General features: G+C 39.1%; 5 protein-coding genes across 5 annotated transcripts; 2 read left to right on the top strand and 3 right to left on the bottom strand.

Annotated features, from left to right (window-relative positions):
- The first annotated feature begins 1,615 nt into the window (after positions 1-1,615).
- On the top strand, positions 1,616-2,428 carry LOC133836767 (protein zerknuellt 2). Its single transcript, XM_062267355.1, has one exon. The coding sequence runs from the start codon at positions 1,616-1,618 to the stop codon at positions 2,426-2,428; it is 813 nt and encodes a 270-aa protein (XP_062123339.1).
- A 3,135-nt stretch (positions 2,429-5,563) lies between these two features.
- On the bottom strand, positions 5,564-6,421 carry LOC133836766 (tetratricopeptide repeat protein 12). Its single transcript, XM_062267354.1, has 4 exons — positions 6,318-6,421; positions 6,058-6,258; positions 5,881-6,003; positions 5,564-5,808 (listed from the first exon to the last, which is right to left on the bottom strand). The coding sequence occupies exons 1-4, from the start codon at positions 6,419-6,421 to the stop codon at positions 5,592-5,594; spliced, it is 645 nt and encodes a 214-aa protein (XP_062123338.1). The 3' UTR covers positions 5,564-5,591.
- A 5,608-nt stretch (positions 6,422-12,029) lies between these two features.
- On the bottom strand, positions 12,030-13,169 carry LOC133838716 (protein zerknuellt). Its single transcript, XM_062269909.1, has 2 exons — positions 13,089-13,169; positions 12,030-13,022 (listed from the first exon to the last, which is right to left on the bottom strand). The coding sequence occupies exons 1-2, from the start codon at positions 13,167-13,169 to the stop codon at positions 12,030-12,032; spliced, it is 1,074 nt and encodes a 357-aa protein (XP_062125893.1).
- A 2,444-nt stretch (positions 13,170-15,613) lies between these two features.
- On the bottom strand, positions 15,614-19,343 carry LOC133836349 (homeotic protein bicoid). The gene is made up of 4 exons (XM_062266796.1): positions 19,004-19,343; positions 18,860-18,935; positions 17,505-18,556; positions 15,614-16,800 (listed from the first exon to the last, which is right to left on the bottom strand). Exons 1-4 carry the CDS (start codon positions 19,157-19,159, stop codon positions 16,495-16,497), a joined length of 1,590 nt encoding a protein of 529 aa, XP_062122780.1. The 5' UTR covers positions 19,160-19,343; the 3' UTR covers positions 15,614-16,494.
- Positions 19,344-22,557: 3,214 nt separating this feature from the next.
- Positions 22,558-24,015, top strand: LOC133836350 (protein amalgam). The gene has a single exon (XM_062266797.1). It carries the CDS (start codon positions 22,678-22,680, stop codon positions 23,668-23,670), a length of 993 nt encoding a protein of 330 aa, XP_062122781.1. The 5' UTR covers positions 22,558-22,677; the 3' UTR covers positions 23,671-24,015.
- The last annotated feature ends 1,757 nt before the right edge of the window (positions 24,016-25,772 follow it).

Here is a 25,772-nt window from a genome sequence, read left to right as displayed (position 1 = left end):
TTTATTTTATTTGTTTTGAATCAAAAATTTAGTTTTCTTATCGGTATTAGAAACTTAATATGTATTATATTAATAAAATTAAATTAATAATAATTAAATTACCTTATATTTCAACTTGAATATTTATATATAGTATAGGTCCATTAATGTATACATAACATTTATATTTCCCATTTCATAATGCTGTTAATCGCTATTGTTTTACAATTCGGGGCAATGATATTTGTATGAACAACTATGTTTTATATACGTACATATGTATGCATGTATGGGTGTTAAAGAAACATTTTTATGTAACGACACAAAGAAATATTTGTTTTTTAAACATTATGATTATCATTTGATATTAAAATTATAAAATATGACGAATGTAGATGTAAAATCTCTAATTATACTTATTGCTATTATAAAAAAGGGCTGTGTTTCTTAGAACAACTATATAATAATCACAATAATAATTTAAGACTAAGACTTATATATATGTTAATTGTTTAAACGTCTTTACTGATCGGAACAATAAATACTAAACAATATTTATTTAAATATTATACTTTTTAAAAAGCATAAATTATTATTTCATATGTATTATTGATGATTTCGTCACCACTTTCAGCATTGTGATACACATTTACGTGATCAGCAGATCAGTTCGTACATACTTGAATTTTGAATCCCCGATTTAGTACCAGTTTACATAAGCCTGCTAGAAATATATTTTCCTTTAGCCCCTTGTCCCCTTACCTTTTGCAACAAACATGGCGTCACCAGAGCGTGGTATCAGCTTCATTTTTATTGCAGGAGATCAAGTTTAACCGAAGCAACGCTTTATGGCCGAGATGCGGATTTCGTAGAGCCAGAAGCGAGCTAAGCAGGTAGCTCAAGGTAAAGTATTCACGGAGATTTTGGAAAACCCGCGGAAAAACCAGTAAATTTCTCGTTCATTTTTCTGTGATGCGATTGTGACCATTATTTACCTGAATAATATTTAAAATATTTGACACCTGCTTTACGAAAGGTAAAAGGATGCGAGGGTTAGCTTGGCCATTATTTGGTATGCTTTGGAAATAGAGGAAGAAGTTGACGGTATACTATTAGGAGGTACAGTTATAATAGATACAGTTAAATACATAATTGCTAATTAAATTTACATAAAATCTTTATGAGAACGAGGATTATATTTCTTCTTTTGAGCACTTCCCATATTTGTAAAGTCCGACTAAAGTCAATTAAATTGAGCATGCATAATAATTAGCCATACTCGCCATACAAGCCGGCACTCATTTGGCAATCAAGACTCACGCCACACATTTAAAATGTGTCGCACAGTCTTCGGAGCCAGAATCAGAAACAACGACAGTAGCTAAGACTTAGACGGAGACGGAGACAGAAGCAGCCATCGCCTGGACACGGGCCAATAGAGGCGACGACACGTCGTCGATGTCGCATCCTTGGCCAGTCGGCTGTCGCTTGACCTGTCGCCACAGGTAACAAAGAGTTTGGCGGATTCGCGGATATGTTTACCTGTGAGGTATAAAAGTAAACTGACAGCACGCACTTGCATCTAGTTAAAAAACAAATGTGTCACGGTGCAGAAGCCAAAATATTACTCAACAAAATGTGCAGCAATTACGAGAACATCAATTTCTCCTACGTCGTGGTCAGCAATGGAGACAGTGGCTATAGTCTAGAAGAGCTATTAACTTCAAGCGACACGCAACAGTCGAACAACAATCAGCTTGGTGGCGCCAAGTGTAAGCGTCCTCGCACTGCGTTTTCAAGTCATCAACTGCTGGAATTGGAGCGAGAGTTCAATGAGAATAAATATTTGGCCAGAACCCGAAGAATCGAGATTGCTCAGCGACTCGAGCTGACGGAGAGGCAAGTGAAGGTTTGGTTCCAGAATCGTCGCATGAAGTCCAAGAAACATGCGCATCGACAACTCCAACCCAAAGGCTTGATAGTGCGTGCCAAAAGTACTCCAACACCCCCTGAACTGCAAGTGGAGGAATCTCTCACTGATCACGAGTTAATTGTGGAGCGACTTTTGCAATACGTAAACACGGAACAAGTGCCGACAAATTACGATTTGCCACAACAGTACTTTGATGCAACACTATTGGAACAACAACCTCAGCAGCAGCAGCAGCAACAACAACAGCAACAGTTCTGCGAATATCCAGAAACTGTTGAAAGTCATCTGTCAAATCCACTTCCAGACTTTACATGGCAGCCCAATTATATGGACACAGATCCATGGAGTGCAATAATGAATGAACAGCCATATGATTATATCGATAATTTAACAGTCAATCCCGATACACTATTGGATGAACATTTTGGCTGGGACTCGAGTAACTCCTTGACCACTTCTCAATCTACATCAACATCCACTTCCTCATCCACTTCCCCCTTCTTACGATTCATTTGAAACTCACGATGTAGACTTTGATTTCCTACAACATTTATTAGACGCATAAGATAATTGTTCATTTAATTTAAGTTTTTTTTTTTAAATATATTAAATATATATATGTATTTAGATTTAGTTAAAAATTCATATAAAAATAAAGTACAAAAGAAAATACTTGAAGAAAAGGCTTTTTAATTATCTAAGAAATTGCTATCGTTGATTTCCATTCTTGTCAGTTTTTTGCCTCTTCTCTGTCGACTGCTTTCAAATAACTTGGATAAATTGGTGTCATCACATCATAAAGTCATTTCGACATATTGAAATTTTTCTCATCTAACAAGGAACACAGAATACTCGCACACAGACACGGGTGCACGGACAAGGACATTTACAAGTTGATACACTGAGTGTGTTTTGTGTTTGACGCAGATTGTTTTGTGGACAATATTTCATCAGCAGCTGCTGTATTACATATTAGTTTTATTATTCCAATAACATTAATGCATTGCATTTCATTATCGACAAACTTTCCCTATGCCGCCACACATATTGATTAGAAAAGTTAGAAGCGAATTGCGTGAAGATGTATTGAGTAAGCCAAGGATGTTTGTTGTGTAAGGAATGAGATAAATTTGGAAATTCAGACATGTATAAACTACTCAAATAGTTAGTATTCCGTATATATTTTCTTAAAATATTCATTCTGTGTATATTCTATTTAATTCAATATGTGTTTTTGATTGTGAAACAAGAAAATGAAATATCAACATAGATCACTTTTTTCGAAATATTTGTTTCAATAAATGAATTACTTATTTAATGTCATCTATCAATTAATGCGATTTTAACTGCAGCTATTTAGAAAGTGATATGTGATGTGTGGGCATGATTCGCGAATACAATTGAAACAAAACATTCAATTATTGTGATTAATGTAAGTAAGATTATTGCTAAATCATTAATACCAAATAGTAATGTGTGTTAATTATGTTTTATCTAAAAGGATTAATGACTGGAGAAATAAATTAAGAAAAAAAGAAATTATTTGACTCATTTGGAGAACATATTTAACGAGAATTTCAGTCATGTGTGATTGGGACCCCAAAATATGTGCTTGCTTGCCACACACACACACACACACATTGTTGCAAAAGTCAAAGCAAAAGATGCAACTACCGCAACAACCGTGACAAGTACAACATTTGTGTCGCCTGCCGCTGCCTCTGCCTCTGTCTGTGACACCATCTCTGCTGCCTCGCTTCAATCTGTCGCCCTTCGACGCAACCTTTGACACGCATAAATGGAACAGGAACAGGCAACCCCATTTCCATTCTCTGCTACAGCTGAGTGGGTGTTGGAAGCCAGCAGCACCGACACCGACACCGACACTGAGACCGGGACCGGGACAAACAAAGATCGCAATTTGACTCTACACCACGGAGCTGTCAGCTCGCACAGAGTGGAGGAAGATTGATTACCGCCATCGAATTGTTTGCCTTCAACGGGGTTGGCACACACCCCGGGTCAAGGGGGATGCGGAGTGCTTCGATTGAATGGCATTAGAATCGAAAGAGTTATACTCATATGCGAGTACTGCTGATAGTACTGCCTTCAGCCTCTGACAGTCTCGACATCAACATGAAATTCCTGCTGTCATATGTAAACAACACTCTTGAGTTTGTCTTTTTTTCTACGCACTTGGGTTTCAGTATCTATTTACTCTTAAAACTTTCTATAAACTTTTAATGACTCACTATTAATATTAAATTATTTGATTCAATGTCGGTCAGCGGACTTAACATTATCAATGGATTTGTTGATTGTAAAGGCTGTAAATACAGTAGAAATGAGGAACTGGAGAGAATACTTCTTGTACTAAGATTAAATAAATAAACTGTGAGAAACTGATAAAAGCAAAATGTTGCATTATTTTTCTCAAAATATACCAAAAAGACAAAAATACTAAAAATATATTATATTGTATATTTGGGATATAGATATAGCACCACATTCAAAACAAACCGGCACAATATTCCAGATTGTCAGCCAAAGCAACTAAGACACCTAATAAGTTGGACATTTTTTATCTGATCGCGGCCAAATTTTCAGGAATCACAATTACTATTGTTATTATTGTATATATTATCATGAATCCAGCTTTGAAGTTACGCTTGTTATTCGATTTTGGTTGATTTGCGGGGACGGATTGAAATTTGAAACAAACTTGATCTGCATGCAAACATAACAAATGCTGTCGAAAAAAAATTATAACTCTATCTCTTATAGTCTCTGAGATCCAGTGATTCATATGGACAGATGGATGGACAGATGGACAGACAGATAGACAGACAGACAGACGGACAGACGGTCATGACTAGATCGTCTCGGCTATTGACGAAGATCAAGAATATATGTATATACTTTATAGGTTTGGAGATGCCATCGATGCCTCCTCTGCCGACACAAAGTTATAATAAAAAAAACATTTTGTCTTTTTTTCTACGCACTTGGTCTTCAGATTCTATTTCAATGAGTCATACGAACTGATTAAGACTAGATCAGTGGACCTAACATTTTTTTCGGCACATGCAAAATTCAATGCGATAATGAGTAAATCTTTAAAAGCTGCGATCGACATACGCTTTCATTCAGTCACTTGGTACGATCAATCAAGATGAATCGTCGCGTCGCTGTGTTGTTATTCATATTAATTTGTGTATTTTCTTGCTTTTGTGCCGCGCGTTTTCGTCCTAGATGTACCCTAAATAGTCAAAACGAATGCGTTGAATTACAGTGGAAGTGTTATTTGAATAGTTTTGTTATTCATATTAATTTGTGTATTTTCTTGCTTTTTGCCAGGTTTATTCGTCCTGGATATATCCGAAATAATCAAAACAAATGCGTTGAAATAACATATAAGCGGTCATGCACTTTTGCGGTGAGAATGAAAACTAAAAGCGTTGCTTGTCTAATAAAATTCAAAATTAATTAAAAAAGGCAATGATATTGTTTATTTACAGAATGTTGTGAACAGTTCCATTTACATCTCAATTTGACTTGCAGTTTAAATATTTCTGTGCATTACGATGTTCAACAAAAATCAATCTCTGAAAATGTAAGAAAACTAACATTCGTTAATGAATTGAATTGTGTTTATTTCGAATTTTTTCAGTACAACAAATCAAAGAGTGGCCTTCATTTTTTCAATAAACGTATCGATGAATTCCATTTGCTTCGAGTGATATTTCCGCACATACTTAATGCAGTTCTCGTAATTGGCCTCATCGTTGAGACTCTTGTAAGCCATGGCGCGATAAAGCCACGATCGCAAATTCTTCTCGTCTAGTTTATTTAAAACAAAATCACAGTCAATTATGGCACGCTTAAAATTTCCCAATCTGTTTGCAAAAAATTGATAACAAATTAAATATTATACAATATGTAGCTTGCCAAATAGAATAAGTATTTACTTGATAAAGCAGAGGGCACGATTTATATATAAAACTGGACTATCTTTGATATTTTCAATAGCCTGACTGTACATCGCAATGGCATTCTCGAACTTTTCCTGTCGATAATTAGCGTTACCCAGTCTAAAATTGTAATGATTACACTTTAAATAAATTTGAAATATTGTACACACACACTTGCGAAAATTCTGTGCCACACGTTCCCGTTCCAGACGCGCCTTGGATCGTTCATCTTGATCCACTTCCACTTGACGCATGAAGGTGAAGCGATCGTTGTTGATAGAAGTGTCGCTTGGTCGCTTTGTAACCATAAAATTATCATCTGTAACACCGTCAGCTGTTGTCTCCTTTTTAAATGTTGCTGCTTCGACTTCTTCTCTGAAATAATAAATAATCATTTAACGCACACTTTTCGCTCAAGTTGTGTGTTTATTTACTCGCTTGGTTTAATCATGCTGCGCAATAATGTTGTGACTTCTTCGACTTTGGAGTTCAACTGCAGAAAACTCTCATCAATTTGCGGATGCTGCAGGGAATACATCTTGGTACAAAGTTTACTTATTTACTGAAAACAATTCGGTTTATTTTCAACTGTTTGTTTATTCCTTGTAACTATTATTTATTGGTAACCTAGAGCAACCTCAAACATATTTACGAATTGCTTAGCAACAGATAAAGTTTGTTTGCCTTTAAATTATGTTGTTTTATTAAAATTATTATTGTCTAATACAAATTCATGAATATTGAAATTCCGAGATTAGCTCAGATGATGTCACGAAGTTAAGCATGAGCTCAAAATTATTTCCCATAAAGATTATTAAAAATTTGAACAAATATTAAAGCATTGAATGTTAATGGAATACACTTGCTTAAGAAACTTCTCCCAAAATAATCATGTATAAGTATAAGTATTATGAATATAGTAAATAAACTGAGATTACGCTTATTTGAAACTTTTTTTTTTTGCGCATATGTGGCGAATCGTTTACGTGAATCTACAATGTGTCCACATTACTTTTCATTTAATCTCATACAATTTGTAAGATAAAGAAATGCATATATGGTATGCATGCTAAGCTCAGAGGATCAATTATAGACTATAAAACATAATGGCATCTAATAATAGAGCCGCAATCTGAGCGCCAAAGCCAAAGGCCCGACCGAGCCCAACTGCACTTAAAACAGAAAAGAGAGTGCAGTGCATTGGCTTTGGAGCTGGTTGTGTGCATGTCGTCAGACATTACCTGCTCCTGCCCTGAGTATATGTGTGTGTGTGTGTGAGTGTGGAGCTGGCGGCGGATGTGTGTCTCGTGTGCACATTGCATTTAGGAGCACACACACACAGCAATGGCTTCGACTGTAGAGCGTTTACCGCCCAGCCGGACATGGACATGCTTAAGCGCCAGGCCAGCCAAATGCCAGCTCGTTGCAACATTGAGTGTGGCTGTGGCTGTGTGGCAAGTTGGTTGCTACGTTCCGTTCCGTTCGCAAAAGAGAGGCAACAACATGCAGGAATAAATAATTGCAGCTCAAAGCGAGCCGGTGAACTGGTTGTGGCACCATAACACACTCCTTCCTCTCACTCTCTCTCTGTCTTCCACTCTCTTCTCTTCACTGAACAGCGACACCAAATTGCTCACATGACGCATCGCATTTTTATATGAATTACGCTTAGGTGAAGCATTCCCTCCACTTCTGCTGCTGCCGCTGCTGCTGCTTCCTCCTCACTCCTTGCTCCTTGCTCCTGTTGTGCTCGTCCCATATGACGAGCGTTCCGGCGTCATCAGCATAGATTGCCATTCGGAGTAATTGTTACAAATGGATTTCATGTAATTTAATTGCGGGTTTTACATCATGAAAAATATACCAGCCATTGGCCCATAAATATCCCAAGACCATCCATTCAGCGTCCGTTCCAAGCATATCCTTTTTGGGAGGTCAGCAAACGCGGCGTGTTGCAGATGTTGCAGGCTGCTGATATGATATAAGGAAAAGGGCTGTTTACCCCTTCCGCTATAAAGAAGTATTTCAAATTAAAGTTATGATATGAGATACATAGTTGTGTGATAGAAGTGATTTAGAGATACTTGTAGTACAAAAATAAATACTAACATAATACGATCAAAATACTAAACTAAAGCAGATATCATTATGTAGTTTATAGACTGAGAGACCAACAAAGTTTTACTTTAAACATTTCCTTGTTGTGGAAATGTTAACAAATGTTCTTCATAAATTGTGTATAGAATTTCACCCAGATTTATCCTGTGATTTTTCATAGAATCTCTCATCTAATGATTCCATCGATTAGCTATAAATTAGATGTCAATATGATCTGCCATAATCAAATATTCAAATTGTGTCGCACATTGTTTCTGGCCCAAGATATGAAGAGTTGGGCAACAGCAAAAGCAACAGCAAAACAGCAACAGATGCTTCCAACAGCCTCACGGCTTTGTGCCATGATTCAAGCACAACAATAATGCGTTTGTATTGCTCCCAAAAAGATGTGGATATGTGTGGCAGAGCATCTTCTGTACTTGCCCAGGGCATTCACAAGGACTAAAACAGTTGTGCTTCCCCTTCCTTGCTTCCTTTCTTTTTTGCCTAGCCCTCAATTGGCATTCAAACGTTAAAGTGATTTTTTTCACGCGCTCATTTTGCACAAAATCCGCTGCGGAATACAAAACAACAGCCGGAGCAGAACTCTCCGACAGGAATGTCTACCTTGGCACTTGGTTCACTATTTTTTTGTGCGGCAAACAACAGCAGGGCAAAGCCACCTTAACCATGCTTTCGTGTACTACATAAGGATACACACCAACACACACAGACACACTCGCATTCCAATATTTTGCCACGTGCAATTTTTGGTGAGCTGAAAAAAAACTTCTTTTTTTCTGCCAGGCTGTTAGAGGAGGAAAAGGAGGTGGGGACAAAGGGGGCTCACATTTGGCCTGTTTATACGACAGGTGTTGCCATATTGGCGGCGTTGAGGGACTAACACGTCTGTGAAATGTCATAACGTTTAAACGTGCTAAAAATTCGGAAATATTTCATTCCCCTGCCCACCGACTAACCAACCACACACACATCGCAAATTATGCACAGCGAGCACTGAACCCATTGTCAAGTGAACCAGTCTAGAATGATATGCGATTGAAATTCAGTAATGTAGGTCTAATTCCATATCACTTATCATCCGCCAAGACTAAGCTGGGAACTAGGACTAACACTAACCTAATATATCAATGAAATAAAATAAAAAATACCACAAAGTAAACCAAACGAATAAAAACAACAAAGAAAGTGTTTCTCTAGAGTGTGGTTCCCTTTTTTTGGTATGTTGATAAAGTTGTTCATTTAAAATACCATACAGTGCAAAATATACCAGACTGTCAGCTAATCTACTAGATAAGACCAATAGTAAGTAGGCCCATACAAAAGAACTTCTTTAATAACTTCTATAATACTTATCTGATCGCAACCAAATAAATAATAAATAAAGAATAATGAAATTAAAATAAAAAAAATATAAAGAGATACAAAACTAGAAATACTTTTCAGTTTATTACTTTTCCAAAAAGTCTCAACTCAAAATCATATGAAAGAACTTAAAGAATTTGCTCTGCACTATAACATATAGTACATTTGTGATGGACATACAATAAAGCAAATTTTACTACTATTTATTTTGATTATATTCCATCACAAATGAATAACTATTCAACTCGGCAGCTGCGTCTAACGATAGCATATTATAGGCGAAGTAAATATCATAGAAGATAACTATGGTAATCTTAAGTAAAATTCATTTGGCTGGCCCAAGAAAACCAACTCAATTAATTTATTATGGATGCGAGTTGCTGAAGAACTCGTTTCATTTGCACAGAAAACGCATTTCCCGCAGATTTGTTAATTCGTCGCAATGCTTCGAAAATAATTGGCCAGAGAGACGTGAAAGCTGTGAAAAGTCGTGGAAAGCCGCAAATTCAAAATTCAGTGCAAATGCAAAACGCGCAATGCGATTAGCCATAAAAATTATAGATTCAATCTAATTAGAAAATGTTGCGGTTGCTGTATTTTGGGCCGGCAAAAAGCGAGTACCTTCTGCCCAGTAATGGAGCAGAGAAAGAGGCAAGTGAATATTTAATTTAATTAACAAGAAACCATTTGGTTGTGTCGCTTCTGCAAACATAAGAAAAGGGGCGGAGGGGGAGGCAAGAATGCTGTGCGGTTGGGAATTTATTGTTATGACCAGGCCAAGAAAGGAAGTTGGCGTTTGCCAATGTCATCAGCAGACTGACGATGGCGCAATGGCAGCAGCAATATCGCGAGTGCTGCGAAATGATTGAGCTGTATATTTTGTTTGTATTCTGTGCATAAAGAAGCAACAACAATTGAAACAATCTGTTGGACATGTTTATTACAATGGCATTTTGGCGTAATTGCAACTCAGTCTTTCACTGATTTTTTTATGCGCCTTTGATTAGCTGCGTTTATTGCCAGACGATTAGCCACACCCACACTTGCAACGCCTTTTCCTTTGAAGCCGAAATCACATCTATATTCATTATGGCAGCAACATCGCGCAGGACATGTGATGTCAAGGACTTGGCCCGCCCGCGGCTACGACTACACCGCAAAACGCAGTCTGACACATGCTCGGAAATGTCAACAATGCGCATGAAAATGCCAAGGTGCCACCCTCCGATTTGCCCCTTTTCCCCTTTTCCACTCACACACAGCACACAGCTTCTTGGGCACTATTTCCGCACCGACAATTTCCTCCCAGGGGAAGCAATTTGACACACCAGAGCTAACCCTAACCCAAAAGTCACTTCAAGCCGGAGTAACTAAATGTGTTTTGCGGCATGTGTATGCCCCTGTCCTTGTCCCTGTCTCTCACTCTCTCACTCTCTCACCCTCTCTCTCTCTCTCTGGCTCTGTGCCTGTTCTCCTTCACATTCCTTGGGGGCAAGTTCAGGCAAAGACGTCGTCCAGCCGCCGCCCAAAACAAGTGTCCCAAACAACACGAGTACAAGTAATGTGTGCGGTTAAATATCCATAAATCAAATCGTCGAGCACTTCCCATACTCCTCTTTCTCTCTCTCTCTCTTTTTCTATCGCTTGGCATTTCCAAGATGACCACTGGACCAGGGACTCGGACTGTTCCTGGCAAATGCGGTTGACACTTTTCTCGCATTAATAGCTGGTCACTTGGGCCAAGCCGGCATTTGACTTTAGCAGCATCGAATTCCTCGACTTGACCCTCAAGCCGCAAGCAGCACATTAAATGCAAAAGTGAAAACGCAGCCAACTGGGGCGAGTGGCTTAAGTATGCCACAAAAAATGAACTCTTTTTCTTGGCTCATTTCAGTTTGACATTGGCCATGATGGATACCTTGTTGTTGCGGTTGATGCATTTAATATCAAACATATACAAAACACACATTCCATGGGGTATGAGTTATAAGGGAAATTTCTCATATTAGGTAGTAAAGGGGTTTCACCCCTTCATGCAAAAATCTTTTTGCTCTACATACAAAAATGGAATTAATTAAATTACTTAAAAGAGGGAAAAAAGTCAGACATCCTAATATATTTTATAAATGACTAATTCAATTCAATTTTGCAATTTCTCAACTCACAAGAATTCGAAAAACTAATTTATCTGTTCATTATTTTTTGGGGAAGTATTTGCTTTATTGATTCCAAACCATTTTTGGGGTAAAGTTTTCTTAAAGATTGTGAAGTAGATAAAATAAATTGTATTACTTATTTAGAACAATATTATTTTTTTGTAGAATGATAATCTTGTAATGTACCTTTCTGAAGTTGCAACTAACAGAAATGCGATTGATAAGATTAATTGTTTACTTTTTGTTATGGCAATATTTGCTTTATTTATATAAAAGTTTATATATAGTAATTATTCTAAAGATTGGGTATGTGTTACTAAGTAGTAGGAACATTGAGAGTTAAGAGCTTTTCTTGTTTGATTGTTTCACTGAGTTGGGGCTGCCTTTTACGTCGGCTTGGGAATATTTCTTATACCAGGGACGATTACTTAGGATCTATAGCTTAAATCTACACACACACACATACGGTTGGTATAAAAAAAATTAATAAAAAAAAAGCATTTCAAATCAATTGTGGTAGTCAAAAGCAGAGCAAGGATTCATGTGAGAAACGCTCAGTTTCCTGGACTTGGCCACGGGTTCACCCCACTGTAGATTCATCGAAATGGATGAGCTGGGATGCATGACACTCTGTTCATTAGAATGTGTGGTCTGAGTGTTGAGCCCAGCTGAGTTGGACTTGGACCAGGCCTGAGCAGCTTCCTCCAGCTCCTGCTTGATGCTCTGCAGCACCAGATCCACATTGTATGAATAGTGTCCGGATGAAGCGTTGCTCGCTGGCAAAGCGTTGCTCGTTGGAGCTGTTGTTGTCTGGGCGAGATGTTCAAGAATTTCACTGAGATCCGCCGAGCTGCTGGGCATAGTTTGTGGCTTCGGTTTGGGGTTAAGTTGGCCATAGTAGTTTGGATTAGCCATTGGCATGGTCACTGGCATTGGAGCAGCATTCGATTGAGCGGGAGCAACAGTTGTTGCTGCTGCGGCAGCTGGGGCTGAACGTTTCTCTGCAGTCGGATCCTGAGAATAGGACATCAGACGCTGCACGATGCCGCGATGAGCACTTTGTTCAGTTTGTGGCTGTGTCAACTTTGCATTGGGTTTGGCATCGCGTTGACGGTGTCCTTGAATGTCCTTCTTGAACTTCATGCGTCGATTCTGGAACCAGATCTTCACCTGACGCTCACACAGCGACAGTCGCTGAGCAATCTCAATGCGACGTGTTCTATACAGATACATGTTGGTCTTGAACTCATGCTCCAACTCCACCAGCTGGACGCTAGTGAATGCGGTACGAGAACGCTTCAACTTGACACGCTGCTCCTGGGCTGGCTGAAGTGGCATATTCTCGTCGGAGGACAGCTGCTGGCCAGGCTGTTCAGCAATGGACATGGGTAGCACAGTAGGCGCCATCGAATGCTGATAGGTGGGCAGTGTGGCAACTGGAAGTGGTTGCTGGGATTGTGGCAAGGATTGTGGTGCACTGTGATGATGGTTGTAGATTAACTATGGAGTATAGTAGAGTAGAGTTAGTTAACCATCGAGCGGTATGTATTTAAATGTTTTACTTACATCGCTGTACTTAACCACGGGTGCTGGGAAAGCGTTCATCTTTGGCTGGTGCACTGGATAGTAATGCATGACGGATGACATCTCGTGTGTTGCTCTTGACGTGTCCAAATCAATAGTGATGTCCTTTCGGCCAGCACCACTGCAATATATAGTCGGCTAGGTAGGCAAATCAGTCAGTCGGCAGGTTTGCCAAAAATCCATACACCGAAATTTGCCTAAACTCGCGCACGCAGCCATAAATCCGACGATCGACGATGACGACGTCTGTCTCTGTCTCTATGTCTATCTCCCTCTGTCTGAGTGTTTCCGTCTCTTTCGCTGACGCTTCGTCTACGTCTGGCACCACGACGACTAGCCAAGTCCATGGCAGGGGCAATCTAGAGGCTTGTTTTGATCGAAATCCGGCTAGGCGAGGATTTTTACATTACGTGAGTCCTGTCGCAGGACATGCTGTATAGTTGAGCTACAGGTATGCATATAGACTTAGACAGACGGCTGTCCATAACTGATGATGATCTGTTTGTGTTGTCCAACTTGTAGCACCTGTGGCAGCGACAAAGACAGCGACAGCGACAACGACATCGGAAGCAAGGAAAGTGAGTTCTATTCCAAGGACATGCATAATGCATTGAACGCGAAACACTGCGAAAAAGGATATTTCGAGGGTTTTATGCTTGATTTAACAGTTTATGACTTTATTTGTGTGACAGACACACAATGCGACGACAACCTAGACGACTGTCTTCCTCCTTTAACTCCCTCTCTCACTCTCTTTTGCTTGCTATCCTTGTCTTCTTGTGCTGCGCCGGCGCCCAGCTCACCACACCTGCAAATTCGACAGAGCTCGCAAAATTTTATTACTGGCGCTATCGGATTTGCTACTTCGCGGAATTTACTAAAAATTGCCAGAACAAAGACAAAGTCATAACGCATGAATCCCGTACAGTTTCTACAGACGCAGCTTATGATCTCAGGATCTTACTCATGAGCGTTTAAGTGCATTAGTTAAGCAAATAAAATAGCCATGTATACACTTTTGTATGGCACCTTTATTAGTAGTTGTCTAAATGTTTTCTTTTCGAATTCTATCTGAAAAGAAAAGATTTGTTTCCACTGTTTATATGGGTCTCTAAAGATGAAGCCATATTAACATTACATCTCTTCAAATAAAGTAACATATTTTAATATCAAATCAAAACAAATATTTTTGATAGAACTTTCTCTATGAATATGACAGATATCTAATTTCGGGGATGGCGAACTGTTAAAAATGTCATTTAATATTTCAGGATGTAATTACAAAACTTCAAACTTTATAATACGGATTACTGTGATTCAATTTTTGATATGGGAAACTGTTTGAAAATTTTATTAAATTGTTTAATTGTTAATCTTATTAAATTATTATTGTTAAAAAAGATATTTTAATATTTTAAAATAAAAAGTACTTAAAAGTTTAACTTACTTAGTATTATGTTTTGAATATTTTGGTAAAGATTGATCTTTGAAATATAATTATAATAAAAACCATTTGTCAATTAGTCATATTTAATAAAATTCAGTTCTTTGCACTAGTATGGAAATTAATAAAGTCAATTAAACTAAACTGATTTGACATACATATTTGTGTTAACCCAAATTATCAAAATAAATGATAATATAATATAATATAAAAATAATTAAATTAAAAATAAAATATTACATTTTAAATTACTTTAAAATGTATATAAAACGTTACATATTTGCGATGAACTCTGTGTAACTTATCGCGCCCCCCCTTCAAAGTTCATCCAACTATAAACATGTCATTACTATGTGTTTACTTAGTTCCTTTAGGAAACGAGTCAATAAAATTGTGAATTTGGGAGAAACCCACGTTTCATTCGTTCATGCAAATGTTGGATTTTCCACATTTTATATCAAAGAAAAGTGAAGCAACAAGTTGCCTGCTTCGTACATCCGCGGCGCCTCTCGGAGGCAGCCATAACTAGAGACAGAAGACACCCGGTCAGGAATTGGGTAGATCAGCCTACCTAAATAGTTCAGATCACAGGTAGAAGACATAGGCACCTGGTGGCTTCACCGGGAATTAAGTGCAACATTTTATTATGCGCTTTTCGCAGAAAATTCGCGGATCGGATTTTATTACTCACATGTGCCTGTCGATCATAAAGCATATTTTCGTTTCCACTAGTCTCCTTTTTCCTTTTTAAATTCATAAGATTTTCGGAAAAACCAGCCACGTTTTCCGTTCATCGCCATTCCGCAATTTGACTACATATTTACATACATATATGGAATACCTTATATTTGAATCCTAGCATATCCTTAACATACCAATTTTAGTATAGAATACATTATTAAATAGAATAGATAACTTAAAACTTAATATACATGCTTAGCTATAATTCCTAATAAGACATTCTTTAAGCTTTCTAAATTGTCAAAAATATTTGAACTCAATTAAATACAATTACCAAATTTGTAATCTAAAATAGTCACCAAATTAAAAAGTACACCGACTTTGTGGTTTGTTCAATCCTTTAATGAAATATTTAAATCTTTGGGAACAATTTTGCTCAATATATAAAAATTGTATATTCTCAAATAGACTATATTAAACAGATCAATACTTAATTTTAAAGGTACACCATTGCAAATATTTATTTTAACTGAGTTCAATGCATTTCAAACAAGGTAAGCTACTAAAATTCCACTAGTTAAATATAAAACTTTTTGCATAACCGAATCGAGTTGATTTCACGTTATCAAATGCAATTTTTAAACAATTCTTGCGCAAGAAATGTTAAAATGCCATATGAAACCATGGCATAGCTTAGTATAACAATATTCTGATAAATATTATTGTTTAAAAGTTCAATCTTCGACTGATAATAGCAACTTGATGTGCAATTATCAGGAAGAGAAACATTTTTCATTTCGATCAGTTCAGTTTTTAGGCTATGCCAATTCGATCGAGTTATGTAAAGAGTATTGCATTTAAGATGGGAATTATATTAAGAAACTTCATATGGATTGCGTTCACTAAAGCCCATATTTGTCTCGACAGTGACTAAGTGGGCATTGTTGGGCTTTTGGGCAATATCCAGTCAGTCAGAGTTGAGAACAAAGCGAACGTATTCAAAATGAGGTTTCTGTACAAAATCGTTACAAAATGCATTGAAGTCTGCAGCAACGACTTAAGTTAACATTGTAAAATCATTAAAAAGAATATAAAATTACTTAAAATACTAAAGGCTACTACGAGTAGATATCTACAATTTTTGAGTCTTTGTACAATCAGGAAATAACGAACCACTTAAGACTAGAAACGTCACAAAACATTGAAATTCTGTTTTTACAATTGCATATTAATTTCTACTTATAGACCGATCTGTGTCCAAGCCTAATTGAAGCAGTAGGCGAACTGCGTGTTGCCAGAGGCATTACGATGTGGATTATACGCTTGCATTATCGTATCCATCGTGCATTGATATTGACTCGAATCACTCATTGAATCCATCGGGCTATTCGCAGGCGCCAACGGGGGCGATTGCGGAGAACGGTTTCCGAATTTTCCAAAAGCGCTGCGCCCATTGCTGCCACATCCAATGCCACGTGCCACAGCAAGTATTCCTGAGCCCAGAACATCGCTGTCGTCATCACACGATTTGTCTTCATCGGCAATGTCACTCTTCTGCGACTCCAAGTTCTGTTGAAAAGAAATTACAAGAATTTTAGAAAAAAGTGCAATATTTGTTAATTTATAACAAATAATGCATTGACAAATAATAAGCCGTCTTCAATTGGGTCACTCAACTATAACACTTGATGACATACTAACCAAATTAAAATTCCTTTGATACACATCGCTGATTAAGCTATAGGATAAAAACTATTTCATTGCGATTGGAATGTTATTAAAAAATTAATCATCTTTAAAGAGTATAGAAATAAGTAATAAATTACTTCGTATATTAAAGAAGAATCGTAAAAATATTGTAATACTTAGAATAAAATGATATATTAATGAATATTTGTTATTTCTCGCCGAAATGAATTAATTTTGTTGTATTTTACAGAACATTTTATACTTGTGAAATGCATTTTGATGGTTATTGACATATCCTCAATTATATGAAAACCCAAAGCATGAATAGATGGTGTAAAATTCGAAATATAAGAAAGTTTCTGATTAGTTAAATGACACATTAACTTTCTAAAAGCATATTAGATTATTGAATGTATGTATGTATATCTACTATATTGGACTTATAGACTTTCTTTTTGAAAGCCTAGGAACTGGTGCTTCTTTAGAAAAACTAACCATAAAAAGATAGAAGGGCACATAATAGTTTGGCTTAACTGACTACACTTTTAAGGTCACTCCCATATCACATAACATTGTTTGCTCACCTGTAGCGTCGTCGTCTTTTTAGTCGATCCATCGTCCATGTCGTCGGTGTCGTCTTCGGCGCCGGCAGCCGTGGGACAGGGGACGCCAACGCTGCCGCTACCGCTGCCGGTACCGCTTGCGTCGCCACCACTGCCACCAGGAGCACCGCCACATAGACTAGAACTTTCGTCATTCTTTGGTGTTAATGGCTCATAGACCTCGGAGCCGGGCGAGAGCGCAGACGCAGCGACAGCAGCAGCAACAGCAGCCTCGCCGGCTGGCAAGCTGCCAGACTGGACGCCGTTCAATGGCAGCGCCGACGAGCGCATATAATACGAGCCATTGAAATTGTAGTCGGCCTCGTTGTCGCCTTTCAGCAGCGGCACCGGACAGCCGTTGCCATTCTTTTGTTGAAAGTCAAAATGATGATATTGCTGCTGTTGCTGCTGCTGTTGTTGTTGCTGGTTCATGACATGGTGTTGATGTAGCTGCTGTTGCTGATGAAGCTGCTGCTGTTGTTGCACGTGTGGATTGCCATGTTGCTGGGGAAAGAACTGTGATCGATCCACACTCGATGCCGATGCGGTTGATGCTGAGTATTGGACATGCACATTGCGTTGCTGTGGTTGGCAATTGTTGTAGTTATAGTAGGCATTGAAGGATTCACTGTAGTGCTCCACAAGATGCGGCGTTGGCGTCGATGGTGTGGGCGAGGGCGTCAAGGCATTGGACGTGGCAGAGCCAAGGCTCAATGCCTGCAAACTCGGCGGGTCCGCATCGGAGCCGCCTTTGTGGGCGCCAGCATTGGGCAGCGATGGCGATAGCGGCATGCCATCGTATGACTGATCCTTGTGTTGATCTGTCTGTATTTTATGGCGGCGTCGGCGATTCTTGAACCAGATCTTCACCTGGGCAGTGCCCAAAGCCAATTTGGCCGACAAATCCGCCAAGCGGGGAGCGGTAAGATAGCGTCCCTGCAGAAAGTGCTGCTCCAGCTCCGCGATCTGGGAGCTGGTGAATGTGGTCCGAGTGCGTCGAGGTCGTCGCATCACCAGAGAGTCGGACAGCTCATCTGATGTGGTATGGGAATAAATTAGTTATTAATATTAAATACAAATACAGTAAAATGTCGATATTTGCAACTACTTCTTATGGCACATCTCAGAAAACATAATTGTATAAGATTGTGAGAAACTCGTAACATGATTTGTATTATTTTGCCTACTACATTTATGGTTTAAAAATGTGTATGCAATTATCGACAGTCTACTGTAAGCAAAAAAATACAGTAAATAATCCAAGTAGGAAAACTCTTTGTAGTCTCTCTCTTAAAGGGGGAAGAGTTTTCACTGTATTCTACTTTACGTATACTTGCCTGGCTTGGGCATTTGGTTGGGCAGATAGGGACGTATGTAGTTATAGTTGATGGCGCCCGTGCGTTCATCGAACAGCTTGATGCGGAAATGTTGTTGTTATTGTTATTGATTCTGTTGTTGTTATTGCTTGCTTGAACACTTACTAAGTCGAAGGGATTGCGAAACTGTGGCGGCAACTGCAGCTGTGGATGCTGTGTGTGTGCGTGCGTATGTGAGTGCGGATGGGGGTGTGAGTGTGGATGCGCATGCGGGGGCAGTGTGTGATGATAGAAATTCTGATCCGGCGGCGGTTGCGCCATTTTCCGCAATTAACTCCACCTTGATTGTGTTTCTTTCTTTCGTATTGTTCGCACGTTGCACTTAAGAAACAAAAAAAATGGACACTTTGTCGATGCAATTGATATTGTAACCGGTTACATTTGCAACAACACATTTAATTTATTATTCCCACATTTTTCTTTCGTTTTTGCATCGCGTCCGAGAAACGCCGTTATTTCTTGCCCAACGAAGCACGATTCAAAACAGAATGTGTAAAAGAGTGGCCAGATGGCGTGACAGAAACAATTAAATGCGTGCATGTGGCAACGTCGCACATGATAAGCTTACGCCGCTAGGTGTCGCTTTTACACAACAGCGCTGGGCCAAGTGTGTGCTGTAAAACTAGTTGTGCTGGTAGACGGCAGATGGCGCAAGCAGGTGGCGCGCATATTTGAATTATTTCTTATTTGTCTAGTTATATTTAATATAAATTCGTAATAAATGCGCATAAGTATTTAAGTGTTTTACCATATTTGGGAGAAAATTTAAAATTGGGTTGCAGCTAACACAATTTGCAAGCTTTGCATTAAGGCATCTCAATTTATGGAACAGTGTGAATTGTGCTAATACCGTTTACCGAATATGTAACAGATCAATGTTGTGTTGACTTTAGATATGGGAGCTGTTTGCAGTTTACTTACTGTTGGTGTCGTAGTTCTGCCAACTGGCAGCAAAAGTCAATTCACAGTTCACAGTCAGGCAGCGAGCCAAAAAAACAAACAAAACATTTGCACATACCAAAGGGAGACACACACACATACACACGCGCATACTAGCACACTGGGCCACAAATTCACACGCAGTGTGTGACAAAGGACTATGGGCAACCCCCCGCCCCGAAAGAGTCACTGACAGAAACAGGATTCGGGTAATAAATTACAAATTTTGACATTTTCTGTTTCAGATCCGCTTGAGCTCTCGTGAACGTGAACGGGAACGTGAACACAGTCTCAGCTCGCAGCTATTGGAAGGATATGGATGCATGCATGAATATATACACATATATAACTGGTATATGTATATGTGTGTGTGTATGTGTGTGCAAAAGACCCGCATCCGAAAGGAGCATCGATGATGAGCCAAATGCTGAACTGCAACTGCAACTGCTGCTGGGATAAAAGCCACGAATACGACCACAAACTCTGACTGCATTTGGACTGTCTGCATCTGTTGTAGCCAAAGGATTCAAGCGGGGAACAGCGGGGCACACAGAAAGAGACAGTAGAGAGTGAGATAGAGAGAGAGCGAGCGAGGCAGGAATGCTAGAATAGAAGCGCCCTATGCGGTCCACAGATAGTTAACTTGAAATTTATTATTTTACACAATTTACAATTATCTGATTCAAATGTGCACTCCTTGTTCGCTCTTCTCTCCTATACTCTGCTCTATAAAGGATGCACTTTCATCTGCTGACTGCCACAGCCTCCGACTGTGTCTCTTTCCCAGCTCCGACTCCTACTTCGACTCCCTCTTTATTCCTACCTCCGACTCCGACTCCGACTCCGTGTTCATGTCCGATTCCGCCTTCGCATTTGGACAGAAGTCACAGTCACGTTTTAAGATCTGATTTAATTTTCTGACTGTGGCATTAGACTCGCTTTTTGTTCTTGTAAAATATCTCACATCACCCATCGTTATTTCTATTTGAGTGCGTCGAGCAGGAAAAACCATTGGAAAGCCACATGAAACCGAAGATTCTATCACTTAAAAGGTGGAAATTAAAAAGAAGAATTGTAGTTAGCATATTTTTAGGTAAACACTTTTATTTAGTGTATATTAGAACACAAATGCACAGTACAAATAACATCAGACGTGCGGAAATTAGAAATCGAATTCTAGTTTCTGAAAAATTCAATTTTCTAGCAAATAAAAAAAGGTAAATGAAACTAAACAATCCAAAGCAATGCATTTTTAGTTTTGATTTAGTTCAAAAACTTAAATTCTAATTTCTGGGAGATTCCGATATTCCAATTTATGAGCTTCTATTACATTAGTAGGTGGTTTCCCCTCTTTAATTAACTATAGAAAATAACAATTTGATTTATTTATAGTGTCGATTTCGAAGTATTTTATTATTATTATTATTGAGTGCGTCGAGAAGGAAAAACCATTGGAAAGCCACAAGAAAATATATATATTTGTTTCATTATTTTATTTGTTGTTTTTAAATATTTATATACTAATGTATTACTATAAATAATTTAACAGTACTATAAATTTTTTGTTGTATGCTCATATTATATCTGCTATTATTTTCAAATTAAATTATATCATGATAGTGTTTGTCAACTTTCTGGATATATTTTCCATTAAAATTATTGTGTTACTAATAATTCTAGATTTATTTTTAGTTAATTAATTTAATTATTTAATGTAAATTAATTGCAGAAAGCAAAAATTCTTCAATTATTTTAATTTAAAATGATCTGCAGTTAAATTTTGAAATTTAAATTACAGACTTATTTTCAAAACATTAAAGTTGCATCAAAGGTTCAAGTCCAACGCAATGGGAAAGTGAAGTTTTCAACAGTTGCGAGATTTTCCACCCCCCGTTTTCTGGTTTCACGCACGCGCCTCTGCTTAATAACGATGGTTGCTGTCGCTGTGCGAAAGAGATGGCATGCAGCATACACACACACATACTCATATTATGGTGGCCGTGCAGGATCGCGACCTGGCATTGGCATTTCCACAGGCGAAAGGTCTTTCCAGCAGACGGCATCATTATTGTTGTTGTTCGTTGTAGTCGCGTCCTTTGTTCCCTGCGCCATGTCATAAATCATCTTGTATACGTGTGTATTCGCTTATGTATGTGTAAGCGTGTGTGTGTGTACGTGAGAGTGTATGCGTGCATTACCTTTCCACGAACTTCTAAACGTTTCAGGGGCAAATGGCGTCACAAATTTAAATTGTGGCGTCAGTTTTGTGCAGTTGCTCGCGAGTCGCGACTCTTCTTCGAGGCGTTTTGCCCGCGTTTTCTGTTTTTTGTAACGGCCATTCGCCTTAGTCGCAGTTGCCGTCGACGTCGCAGTCGACGCATGTGGGGGAAGTCGTCGAGCAAAACAAATCAATTGAAGGCGAAGAGTGCAGTCATTGATAAGTGAGCCGCGAGACAAGAACAACAAGAACAACAACAACAACAACGACAACAAGGAGAACAAATCAACTAAGAAGAGCGACAAATACAAAGGAGAGATATGATCGAGAGCTCGCTATGTTTTCGGTGTTTGTCTGTCGCAGCAGATAAGCAAAGCAGAAAGCAGAAAACAAAAAAACCGATCGGTCAAAGTCAACGTCGCAGCCGACGCCGATGCCGAAGTCGTTGCCGAAGACGACGCGAAATGTCTTCGTTTTGAGCGCAGCTCAGAGTTCGCAGAGCCGATGCTCATCTCAGTCGTGTGTCGAACGTGAAACGCACACAAGCAAATTTTGTAGGCGCATTGAACTCGAACTCGAAATCGTGTTACTCGCAAAGTGAAAAAAGTTATCAGCAGCAAGCATGACAAAGTGTCAGCATTATCTATTGTGGCTATTGTGGATCTCAATTGCAGTTGCAGCTACAACGGCCACTGCGCCCGTTATCAGTCACATCAGCCAGGATGTGGTGGCCAGCGTGGGCGACAGTGTTGAATTCAACTGCACCGTGGAGCACGTGGGACAACTCAGTGTTAGTTGGGTGAAAACCGAACCCAGCTCCGTGACTTTGACCATGCGCAATATTCTCAGTCTACGCGATCAGCGCTATAATGTCAGCGTGCAGGAGAATACCGAAAAGGACAGTGGAGTCTACGGCTTTCGCATTGCCAAGATCGAGGCCAGCGACATGGGCACCTATGAATGCCAGGTGATTGTTTCCGCCTCTGGCACGGTAAAGAAGAGTCTCAAGCTGCTGATCAAGACACCGCCATCGATCGCCGGCTCAACGCCACAAACCCAACTGGTGACCGAGGGTCAAACGCTGGAGGTGAGCTGTCATGCCGATGGTTTTCCCACACCCACCATCTCCTGGGCACGTGTAGATAATGCCATAATGCCGGCGGGCGGACATCTGTTGAATGAGCCGACGTTGCGCATCAAGACTGTGCATCGTCTGGATCGCGGTGGCTACTATTGCATTGCCCAGAATGGCGAGGGACAGCCCGATAAGCGTCTGGTGCGTGTGGAGGTCGAGTTCCGTCCCCAGATTGGCGTCAGTCGTCCCAAGGTGGCGCAGATGTTGTCGCATACCGCGGATCTGGAGTGCACCGTTCAGGGATTCCCGGCACCAACTGTGGTGTGGTTCAGAAATGGAGTGCAGTTGGAGTCGAATCGTCGGCACAGCATCTTGAACACGGCTTCGCCGCTGGAGGTGACGACGTCGGTGTTGCGAATCGATAGCGTCTCGGAGGAGGACTTTGGTGACTACTATTGCAATGCGACCAACAAGTTGGGACATGCCGATGCAAGGCTGCATCTCTTCCAGCCCGTCATCCCGGTGCCCTCGTCATCGTAGTCGGACCTCAGATGTTCCCACACTTACACACACAAAAACACACAAAGTAAACTAAAAAAGCAAAAGACTTGAATACTTTAATTTTTTCGGCAATTGTCTGGCCGGGGATTGTGTCCACTTTGGCTGCGGTCTCGGTCTGTAGTTCTTCTTATTATTAATGATTCATTCAATTCAATTAACCCACGATTCACGAGTTTATATCAATCTCCCTCTCCCACTCCCATTCCCGCAATTCTTGTGCCTTAAGAACTCGCTATCCAACTGCCTTGCATGTATAGCAGTCGTGTTTCCTGCCCCCCTTCCCAACCATCCATCTATACATGAATAAACATACAATATACACAAGTCTTATACAGTCTTATAATTTGTCTTATATATCTGATAAGTTGCGAGTGTTGTTGGTGGTTTCTTCCAGAATATTTACACGGGAGATAAGGAAGAGTCAGAAAAAGCGAAAAGGTAAGATAAGCCCTTCAATGCAGTTCAATGAATTCTTATGTTCTTAGATTACTATATATCTAAAGTCAATATTTACTTTGAAATTATTTTGATATTTTTTAACAAACACAGTTTGGAGAAGACCCGTAATGCAATTGAATTATATTATATATTTTTAAATGATTATAACAGATATTAATGTTTGTTTAAAAATTGCTTTGATTTGAAACAATGTTTTATAGAGAGGTCTAAAACCCTAGAATACATTTCAACAAATTAAAATGACCATTGACTATTATATTTTAAAATCAATATACAATATCAATATTGGTATCTTTCTGAAGATATAGTATGAGCAATTATACTTAACTCAAATTGTATTTACAGAAACACTTGTAGCTTTTATCGGATTTCATTTAAAGAGTCAAGAGTTAATAGTTGTATACTGTTGGCTTTTAATATAAGCAGTATATCGATTGTATTTATTTAATATATACTCTAATATTTTTAGAATTTAACAGAATTAGTAAATATTTTTTAAATTTAATATTTTTAAATCAGTAAATATTTGGTTAAAATCTTTCCCCTTATGATTTGATTCCATAACTTATATTTATGGAATTTTTTATAAGAATCTCAATAGTTTGCAACTATTTATTGTAATTAAATACGTTTCTATTGCTTTGATAGTGCGCATAAATTTGCCAAACTTTAAGCCACATAGTTTAATAGAACCCTCAACAACATTTAATATTCTAAAGTTTTCCCCCTCAATTGCCCGCGTGTCAGCCACAGAGTGAGGCATGAACATATGAGTAGGTCGGGCAGTAGATTATTTAAGTGTCATTTATGTTAAGCTGAGTGAAGCTGCTAAAACTGCCACAACATTTAACTCTTCAATCATGGTTAAAAATGGACTACAGTTCACCTCTTGACACACACACTCACACATGCAGCCTCACACACACACATACAGAGATCAAGAGGCTGGCAAAACTAAGTTGTTCAATGTAATTGAGAAAAATGCGAGGCATTTGTAAAGGCAACCCAGCAAAGGAGAGTCTGTTGCTGGCAGTTTTGTAGGGTTCTTCTTAGTATATACTAAGTGTAGGCCCGAATGCGAGCAGTATATACTAAATGCGGCGACTATATACCGCATTTATATAGTGTGTGTGTGTGTGTGTTGTGGGTGCCATGTGGCAAGCAGTTATCCGCATGAGCGATGTCTGCTGCTTTTGTCCCCATGCGTATGCCGAGTCCATTATGTCCTGCCACATTAGTTCCTGCCTTCCTCCCACACACTCTCACACACACACACACACACACATGCTTGGCAGTCATGAAAATCAACACTTGCTAATGACTTAATTGTTTCCATTAGAAACTCGTTGCTAAATACATTTCGACAATTTTTCATAGTCAATTTTTTTGCTGGCTTTGGTTGCGTCTCTCTCTCTCTCTCTTGCTCTCTATTGTGATGTCTCCTTCTGTATTTCTGTGGCAGGACATTGAGCACATCCTTGGGGTCTGGGTGCGAGTGCGAGTAAATGCAATCCAGCTCTAAATGTCTGTCTATATTGTAATTGGTGTTGTTGCCGCTAAGCGCACACACGCACCACACATTGTCCAAGCAGCTTCTAGAGTTCTGGAGTGAGTGAGCAATG

Source organism: Drosophila sulfurigaster, chromosome 2R (assembly GCF_023558435.1).
Source record: "Drosophila sulfurigaster albostrigata strain 15112-1811.04 chromosome 2R, ASM2355843v2, whole genome shotgun sequence".
Lineage (NCBI taxonomy): Eukaryota > Metazoa > Arthropoda > Insecta > Diptera > Drosophilidae > Drosophila > Drosophila sulfurigaster.
The sequence above is the reverse complement of the archived record's forward strand: the minus strand, read 5'-3'. Positions and strand labels throughout refer to the sequence as shown.

Excerpts from the sequence above, each read along its gene's own strand:
- LOC133836767 (XM_062267355.1), top strand. The coding sequence starts at position 1,616 with ATGTGCAGCAATTACGAGAACATCAATTTCTCCTACGTCGTGGTCAGC.
- LOC133836349 (XM_062266796.1), bottom strand. The coding sequence starts at position 19,159 with ATGGCGCAACCGCCGCCGGATCAGAATTTCTATCATCACACACTGCCC. Across the intron at positions 18,557-18,859 it reads CAACCAAATGCCCAAGCCAG|ATGAGCTGTCCGACTCTCTG; the intron begins GCAAGTATACGT and ends ATACCACATCAG. Across the intron at positions 16,801-17,504 it reads AAAAGACGACGACGCTACAG|AACTTGGAGTCGCAGAAGAG; the intron begins GTGAGCAAACAA and ends TCTTTTCAACAG.
- LOC133836350 (XM_062266797.1), top strand. The coding sequence starts at position 22,678 with ATGACAAAGTGTCAGCATTATCTATTGTGGCTATTGTGGATCTCAATT.
- LOC133838716 (XM_062269909.1), bottom strand. The coding sequence starts at position 13,169 with ATGTCATCCGTCATGCATTACTATCCAGTGCACCAGCCAAAGATGAAC. Across the intron at positions 13,023-13,088 it reads CCGTGGTTAAGTACAGCGAT|TTAATCTACAACCATCATCA; the intron begins GTAAGTAAAACA and ends TATACTCCATAG.
- LOC133836766 (XM_062267354.1), bottom strand. The coding sequence starts at position 6,421 with ATGTATTCCCTGCAGCATCCGCAAATTGATGAGAGTTTTCTGCAGTTG. Across the intron at positions 6,259-6,317 it reads AGCATGATTAAACCAAGCGA|AGAAGAAGTCGAAGCAGCAA; the intron begins GTAAATAAACAC and ends TTATTATTTCAG. Across the intron at positions 6,004-6,057 it reads GTGGCACAGAATTTTCGCAA|ACTGGGTAACGCTAATTATC; the intron begins GTGTGTGTGTAC and ends TTACAATTTTAG.